This window comes from Asparagus officinalis, chromosome 7 (assembly GCF_001876935.1).
Source record: "Asparagus officinalis chromosome 7, Aspof.V1, whole genome shotgun sequence".
NCBI lineage: Eukaryota > Viridiplantae > Streptophyta > Magnoliopsida > Asparagales > Asparagaceae > Asparagus > Asparagus officinalis.
The window spans coordinates 144,349,214-144,358,514 of record NC_033800.1 but is presented as its reverse complement, the minus strand read 5'-3'; the positions used below and the strand labels follow the sequence as shown (position 1 = coordinate 144,358,514).

The 9,301-nt window shown below is 35.6% G+C and overlaps 1 protein-coding gene and 1 long non-coding RNA gene across 2 annotated transcripts; both read right to left on the bottom strand.

Moving 5' to 3' along the window:
- Positions 639-7,257, bottom strand: LOC109850715. Its single transcript, XR_002249512.1, has 2 exons — positions 7,137-7,257; positions 639-913 (listed from the first exon to the last, which is right to left on the bottom strand). It is a non-coding gene; the product is annotated as an uncharacterized LOC109850715 (long non-coding RNA).
- Positions 8,838-9,128, bottom strand: LOC109847900 (non-specific lipid transfer protein GPI-anchored 2-like). The gene has a single exon (XM_020417131.1). The coding sequence runs from the start codon at positions 9,126-9,128 to the stop codon at positions 8,838-8,840; it is 291 nt and encodes a 96-aa protein (XP_020272720.1).

The window sequence follows — 9,301 nt, the reverse complement described above, 5'->3', positions numbered from 1 at the left end:
TGTGGTTATTATTGTTTTTTATTTACATTAATTTAGGATTTGTTTAATTCTACTATTTTCATAAATGGGTTATTTTTTCAATTGAAAAATTTCTCAGGTACTCAAAATATGGGACTAGTACTCCTTCTATTGCATAATAAGCTGGCTATCATTAATGATGATGACTCATTATGTAATAGGAGATGAATACCTCACATGTTCTTCCCGTTGTTCCTATATTTTGGATCCCTCGAGCAAAGTTTTTTTTAATTTGGGTTTTATTGTTGAAAGGCGATATTGTAGAAGCAAATACAACTGCTAGATTACACTTATAATGTTGGAGCGGTAAAATTCTTATTAACAAAAGCCGAGTCTTCTCCGCTAGAAACCAGCTTATAAATATGTAATTATAAATATAAACATAGGGTAATTATATGGATGTCATCTCTCACAAGTTTGATTTACCACAATTTTGCTTTACACTTAAAGTCTATTTCAAGTAAGTTTTTATTGTAAATTTGTAGTCAATTATCTTCCGGCCGAACTAAAAATCCAAAAAAAATTCTCAAAAAACGTATATTCCTCACATGTGACTCATCTTACTCATCTTTTTAGCGTGTGTAGTGTTTATGTCATGTTTAGAATGCAGCTCATTTGCCTTTTGTCAAAGAGTAAAATGAAAGCATAAAAAAATAATACAACATCCTTTCGAGAGAATTTTGCCAATAACAATATCCTTTCGAGCCGAACAAGTGCCATGCTATGAAAATTTAATGGCCTTAATCCACAAATTTCCATCAAAATCTAGGGGGAAAATGGTACAGAAAAGTTCAAAGTTACAGTTCATGTTGAGAAAAGAGTAGCTTACTAACTAATAGGCACAAAATAACATTTGTCAAGCAATTTCTCAACCCCACGCAACGTTTTAATGGTCCTGAAAAGGAAAAGGATTTTAAATGAATAACAGTTAGCACAATTTTGTTCTCATTATGTAAAACATTATATTTGATTATGTAAAACATTATATTTGTAATGTGGAGAATAAAAATGCTTGTTCTCAAGAACTGTGGATTGAAATTCTCGACAAGTCCTCACGAAATTGGAATTTATTTCACCGTGGGTCTAAATATGGACAAGTATAAGGATATTTTTTTAATCTTCTTTAAATACTAGGTTAGTTATGTCATAAAATTCTGAAACTGCGCTAATGTTGAGCTAGTATTCTATAATAACAAATGGTGGTAAAAACATGCAATGCAACCAAGTTTTTATTTTATTGGAAAAGGGTATTGATTAATAATTAATATCAATACTATACTAATAAAACAATAATCTCTGTTCACATTTCTTTGCCACATGGCTCTTTCAAAGAAATTTTGTGTAAGTATTGCATTTTAACCCTCTAAGATTATGGCACAAGCTTAGGGGTGCCAAACCGTATCCGTATCCGAGGAAATATCCGTAACCGTATCCGTTAGGATACGAATATGGTTACTCAAATCTATTACCGATAGGATATGGTTGCGGATATGGTTTTGTAGTAAAATATCTGTATCCGTATCCGAAAATATTTGAATACATATTGGTAATACTCTTACGATAGTTTCGATTCTTAGATTATGGATTTGTAGTTAATTTTGATGATCAAGATGTCTAATCTCAGCTTTTCAATCATAATGAACATATTAACGAACTCTTTTTGTATCACATGACTATATTTTTCTGAATACTATCTAGTTTTCTCATATCCTTTTTGTATCCGCATGTATATCCGTTTATATATCCGCATCTATATCCGTAACCGTATCCGATTTTGACGGATATGGATATGAATTTTTCTTACCGATGTATATCCGTATCCGTATCCGTATCCGAGATGGGTAAGCGGATATGGAGATGGTAAGTGCCATATCCGAGCCGTATCCGCTCCGTTAACACCCCTACACAAGCTCCATCTCATCTCTCACATTAATCAGGTGTTAATTTCAAATTTCAAATTGTGTTGTAGTCTCATAGCACTGCTTAGAAACAACCTTTAACCTTTGTAGGGTCCTATGTTTTTGGGTCCCTAAGATATTTTTCTTAACTTTTCTCTATAAAAATTGTCTATCATAAATTCATCATTAATTCTATAGCCAACTCATTATACAATAGGGAGGGGACACCTCACATGTCCCCTCCATTGGTCCCATATTTTGGGTCCTTAAGTCATTTTCCTTACTTTAGTACTCAATAGCTTTTCATATTCACTAATTATTTCCACATTCTCATGAACTTTTCACAGTAAACACCTGCAGCCTTCCCCTTAAATGGCTAAACCTCATTTCCTCCTTTCTTCTCCATTTGTCGAAGAGAATTGCACAAGCAGAGATCAGTTGTAAGCGGCAAGTGACGCATCTAATTCATTGAATTCTTTTAAATTTCTAAATCGATTATAATATCTTTGTATAACTGTGGTCAGTTTTATTTCATTAATTTACTGGATTCTAACATTTTTGAACTTTCGAAATGCTCGAGAGAACCAGGTTTCCATCCATTTCTCGCACTAAAGAGATGGCAACAAGCAAGATATGAATGAGATCTTTTTTGATTGGATTTGATCGGATTTGTTTCTTTCTGTAATTTAATCTGTCTTTTTTTTATCAATGAAAACTTTCTTTCCTTTGCCAATGAGCACTATGTACAAAAAAATTACAGGCATATTCGTGTATTTCACCTTCCCTATTATTAGTTAACTTATTATGTTTTTATAATTAATAATAAATAGATATTAGTATTAAATAGATGGAAAGTCAGTAATAAGAGCTGTAAGAGTCTTTCGGTAAAATGCTAATTAAAAATATCATATTAATTATTTTATTTCTTTCTCTATGCATTCTTTCATTCTCCTATGTTTTTAAGTGTAAATAAGTTTGGAACTTTTTAACTATTTAACATTAATGATGCGCCTCGAATTGATTATATTAATATAAGATCATTTAAATACTGTTGGGTACCGACGCAAACTCCAAGTCGGATGCGGGTTTGACGGTTAGAGGATGATAGTGGTTAGAGGATGATGACTTCTTCGGGTCCGAAGTTTGATATTCCGCTATTTAACGACAAGACAAATTTTACTGTATAGCAGTACACGGTTCAAGATATTCTTGTACAGCATGGTGTTGATCAAACTTTGGAGGAGAAGAAACTTGAAGGATTGAAGGATGCTAAATGGAGTTCCATAGCACAATTCATTTGGCACTCGCCCTCGAGATCAAGTACAATGTTTATGCAAGAGACCACACTAAGGGGGCTGTGGGAAAGGCTCAAGGGGATTTATTCGTCGAAGTCGATCCAACCGATTGTGTTTAAGGATGCAACTTTATTCATTAAAAATGGAAGAAAGTACTGCAATTCAAGACCACATCGATACCTTTAATCAGCTAGTTTGCCAACTTATGAATATTGATGATGTGATTAAAGAAGAAGAGCATGTGCTACTCCTATTGTCTTCATTGCCAAAGTCGTACAAACAGTTAGTTCAGATTATAATTGCAGGAAAGCAGACTTTGAACAAAGTCGTACAATCGGTTAGTTCAGACGATAATTGCAGGGAAGCAGACTTTGAAATTCGACGATGTAACAGCACTCCTACGTGAGAATAAAAGAATGATGAGAAAAGAGAGCGCATCTAATGGTGACGAGAGTGCACTAGCTTTTGAAGGTTCTAATCGAGCAAGGAGTAAGGGGAGATGTGACAGTTATCGAGGAAGGTCAAAATCTCCGGTCCGAGACGACTGCGAAAGGAAGTGCTATTATTGCGAAGAGCATGGTCACATTCAATTCAGATACTCCCAGATGCAAGATGAATTGAAGAGTATTAGACAGATAAAGCTTTAATAAAATGGGAAGAATGTGAACTTCTCGGTGGTTGTGTATGATGAAAATGTGGTGTTGTTGATGCAAAGTACATGTACTGATGCGAGTAACACTTGGGTGTTAGATTCTGCAGCCTCTATGCACGTTTGCAACAACAAAAATTATTTTGACACATTGAAGACATGGAAACAACGAGAAAATGAAAGTTGAAGGTGTCGGGAGTGTTCGCCTCAAGCTTCATACTGGAAATGTTAGAATTCTTCGCCATGTGAGATATGTGTTGTCATGTGGTGCTAATTTAATTTCGTTGAGTGAGATGGCATTGCGTGGGTACAAGTATGTGGGTGAAGGAGAGTGGTGCAAAGTGTATAAATATGATGATTTAATTTTACGAGAGAGGAAGAATAGCAACAATATTTGCTATTTAGATGGGCGATCTGTTAATGGTGTAGATGACTCTTCTCAGACTCTTGTCTATAAGGGAGAGGTGAAGAACAAGAAGAAGAGAGTGTGTTTTTCTAAAGCCGTCGAGACACTTGGAGATCTTTCGTCGAGGGAGGATATGTTGGATACCAACTCAAACTCCAAATCGGGTGCGGGGTTGAAGGCTAGGCTCAGTGTTAGTAGTTTTCTTAGAAACTAAGTTAACTTAGCGGGCAAGTCAATGGTGTCTTTAAATAAGGTCTTCTATTCTAGGGTTTTAGAGTAAAGAGAAGGAGATAGACAATATCTTTGTAATCAAGGTTTTGTTGGCCTTCTTGTTTTGATGATGTTTAACAAATAATTTACTTCTAATGTTGTTTGTTTAGTGTTTGTATAATTTTATTTATTATAGACAAACAACATGTTGGAGGATGGATGGATTGCGCTTCAACGATCATATCAAATGGAGGTTGGTGGAATAGTAGGTGAAGCTATGTACAATTCAAGTTGAAGATTCAAGTTCAAGCTTCATCCAAGTTTACCAAGTTGAGCTACAATGAAGATCAAGATCAAGCTTGGGTAATTTAGTTTAGGTGTTATATTATGTGTGTTAAGTACGTTAAGCTCAATATCATATACACGGACATTTTATTGGTTTCTTTGTATATATATGTAGTCATATATATATATATACAACACAAGTTTTGGCTTTCATATAAATATGAAATTACATACATATTTCATATTTATTATTGTGATTTGGTTTAACTACTTAGATATGAAACAAATATATTTTCATATACATACTCATATGTTTTATTTTCTATTGTATTTGTAAAAATATTGTTTTCTCAGTTTATAGACTTAACAATCATTATATACATCTTTTATTAAGTCTACAAAATTATTTTGTAATGTTTCAAAACATGGTTAAGCTAAAATGTCAAAACTCATGTGTTTACAATTCATGTTTGGACTATTTTGCAAAATGATAATATTTCTCATTTGGGAAGTTCTTTTTAAAAACTAGTTTTTGTAGCATGTTTATTATCATGTCTATAATCATTTTTTAAAGTTTTATAATTTTTGGAATTTATTTGATATTTTTAAACATGATTTTAAAATCAAAAAAATCAACTTTCAAACATGTTTTCTCATATGTCAGTTTACGGTCGACCATCACGGTCGACCGCGCCTTTGATTTTCCTTGCGGAGCCATCAACAACTTTCGCGGTCGACCGTCGTGGTTGACCGTCAGCTCGAAAATTCCCACCGGAGCCTCGAAAGTGGCTCGCGGTCGACCGCGAGATTTTCATGGTCGACCGCTGTTTACCCCAACGGCTCTTTTTGTACAGAATCTGAAAAATCTTTTTCTAGGATTTTGGGGGATTTGGTTGGGGGTTTTGCTGTTGGTTTCTCTTCCTATATAAACCCCTCAACCCCCACTACCAAGTATAACCAAGAAGTTTTTAAAACAAAAGTTTAATAAGGGTTTAAGCTTGGTTAGTTTGTTTTAAGTTTGTTGAGCTTCCAACTATTCTCCCTCCACCTCTTGATCTATTGAGAAGATTTCTAAACTCTTATCTAGCTTTACATTTGCATAGTTATTTGATTATCTTTCTTTAAAGCTAGTTTTTATATTGAGTTTAGATTTAGTTTTATTTATTCTCATTGTTACACACACCCACATGAGCTTATCGTATTTTCATACATAGTATATTTGAGTTGGTGAGAGTTATAACAATTGAGTGTGAGCTTTCATTGTGTTCTCATCCATATTAGAGAACAATCATTTATTGTAATTATGCTTATTGTGAGATTCACTTTGTAATACATTTGTACACCGAGAGAAGTGTGTGGCGAGAGTCGGGGATCATCCCAAGAGGAGTGGCGTCGGTTGACGAACCTAGGGAGAGGTTGTATCCGAGCACTTGAGGGAGACACGTCTAGTTCCAACACTTGAGAGGGTGTAGAGTGGGATTGCAAGAGTGTTGATTGTAAAGTTTTCGGTTAGCTAGAAAACCGAGTGTGAAGTGTAAACGTTGTTCGGGTAAGTGTAGAAAACCCGGTTGTGATAGTGGATTTCTCCCCGGGAGTGGAGAGCGGAGACGTAGGACGGATGATCCGAACTCCGTGATCATATTGTGTGTTTGCATTGTTTATTTGCACACTATCACTCTTATCTTGTTTATATTTATTTCACCCTTGTATTAGTTTATATATCATTGCATATATTTCATCATATACCTCTTTGCTAGGATATATCTCTTTGTTCATATTGCATATTCTTGCTCATATCATATTGTATATCTATCTTGCAAAAATAATATTTAAATTAGTTTTAATTAACATAAAATCGGATTAGATTAGCATAAGACCCTAATCACCCCCCACCCCCCCTCTAGGGTCTAACAAGTTTTGGAGGGTGTAACCGGGTTTAAGGGTATTGTGAAAAAGAGAGTTTGACTGTCTTTATCCGTGCAAAAAAATTATAATTTGGAGGTGATACTGAATTGATTTTGATCTCGTGGTTTTTTCTGTTGAGGGTTTTTCACGTTAAATCTCGTGTGATTATATTTGTTACGTTTTGGTAGTTTCAGGGTTTTTACGTTACGAGATCTAAAAATCCCAACAAATACCTAGTCTCCAACGTCGTACAGGTGAAAACTAGTAGTAGTAACAAAAAATTAACTTCAATAGTAGTATCAAAAAGTTAACTTCAATAGAGTATTTGAAACAATCTAGATTCTAGAAGGACCAACTGAAAACAACTTTTTAAGTTCAGAGAATCGAAGTGTAATTTCAATTACTTTGAGATATTGGGTTTCAAATAGTAAAGATATAAGGGACAATTGAAAAACCCAAAGAAATATTACCTGCATGAGAAGTAGCACCGTTTCCCTCTGTTTTTGAGGTTTTCCTGCGAAACCTTATTGTTGGTACATCTAACACATGTGAAATTTTAAATCAGTGGACAATATTAAATAAGAAAAGTTAACAAAAAATTTAAGTATTTGAATAATAACAAAAGTATGAGGTATATATTTTCTTTTAATTTTTAGGTGATTCAACCTTTTTTTTTTTTTTTTTTGGGGGGGGGGGGGGGGGGGGGAAAAAAAAAGAAGGTTGAGAATATGTGTGTTTAAGCCCTTCTCACCCCATAGTTTTCTCCAATCTCCAAAATACTCTCCTTCTTCTTCATCTCCTCTCATTCCTCTTCTATTCTTTCTTTTTCTCTCTCTTTTTCTCTATTTCCACTCCATCTCCTTCCTCTTCCTCTTTTTAATGTTATATCTCCGCTTTGCTCTCTTCTTTTGCAACCACCTTCCCATGTCCTACATCCATCCTTCTTTTTCTTATGCTGATCATTCTTCCTTTTCCTCTTCTCTTCACCCAACTTTATTCTCTTCTCTGTTCTCTACCCTTCATCTCAACTTCATCCTCGTCCTTTCTCTCTGTCCCCTCCTCCCTTTTCTTCTCACTCTCCTATCTCTTCCTCTCATTCCTCTATCTCATCTTTACTTTCCTTCCCTCCTCTTCCATCACCTTTTTTTGTTCCATTTTTGCCCTCCTTACTCCCTCCTCCTTCTCCATCTATATATTCTCCCCCTTTCAAAACTGCTGCCATATTTTTTTGAAGGTTAGCTTTCTTAGCTAAACTGACCACCTTCTAAAATTACATCGAAGTTAACACTTAATATGTAAAATTAATATGTAAGATTTTTTTAAAAAAATGTACATATTAATTACAGATGATAGATGTTAATCTTGGAGAGGAGATGCTATGTTATACAATAGTTGTTAATCTTTAATGATAGATGCTAAGATGAAAAGAGAGGAGAGGAGGTGGAGTGAAGAATAGAAGAAGAGGAATGAGGAGAGGAGGAAGAAGATGAAGGGTATGCTGGGGATGAGAAAGAGAGATGGGTTAGGGGGAGGTTAAACACATAAAAACTTTAAATTTGGGGGCTAGTCACATACCCAGAAAAGTGAGGGGCTTGGTCCCATAAGGTTTTTAAATTTAAGAACTAAACACAATTTTTCCTTTTTTTTTTTTACAACAAGAACCGAGGGACAAACTCCCTGTTCATTTTATTAATCTTAAAAAGTAACTAGGATACGAGATAGCATCCATTGTTTGACAAGAAAAATATGAATTTTCCAACCATATTAACAAGAGACTTTCCCCACGAACTCATCAATGAGGATGAAGAGAGGACCATAGCCGTCATTCACCACAAGCATTGACACACATATGTGCTAAAGCCAGCCCCATGTTCATGACTAGTAACTTTTCAAATTTCTAGAGCCAAACAAAACAAAACTAAACAAAGTTTGCCTGCCTAATCCCGCAGACTGAACAAAGAGACCAAAAACATCGATCAAAAGGCGAAAAAATAAAAAAGTTTCAACTGTTCAACATTAAACGCTTTTGCTTTACGCATAACGGTTTAATTAAGTTGAAAAACAAACGGTTAGATGAGAATTATCTAAAAAGTGTATTGGCTCAAGAAGGAAGAGAAGTAAACGTACCACGAAGAGGCATTTCCCCTAGCGTCAGGGAGCGGAGATGACACCTACCGCAGAGAAGCGGCATCCTTGATGGTGACATTCAAATAAGCGAGAAAATCACCGTTCATGGAGAGAGCGCAGAGGCACTGAGGGTCATGAAATATGACGCGCTTGAGGGGGACGCAGCACGATTGTGGCGGGCTAGGAGAGCTCATATGGTTCTGGCACTGCATCAGGAGCTCCATGCATGTCAGCATTCTCGACACGTCGCTGACTTTCTGCTCTCGGCAGTGGCCGGTGAAGGCTGAGGAGGAGAGGGTGACGAGGAGGATGAGGATGAGGTTGGATAAGGCCATGGCTTTGGCTCTTCGTCAGGGTTAATTTGGACGGAAACTAGGGGGGGAGATGATTGAGAAAATTTCGTTTTTGGTTTTGTTTGGTTGATTGAGATTGTGGAAGGGAGAGAAGCTCGGGTCATTGGCCACAAATGGGTCTAATGGTTAAGGATGATGAAAACAAGGTACGGGTT

What these genes read in the sequence shown, in the direction of transcription:
- LOC109847900 (XM_020417131.1), bottom strand. Translation starts at nt 9,128, where the DNA reads ATGGCCTTATCCAACCTCATCCTCATCCTCCTCGTCACCCTCTCCTCC.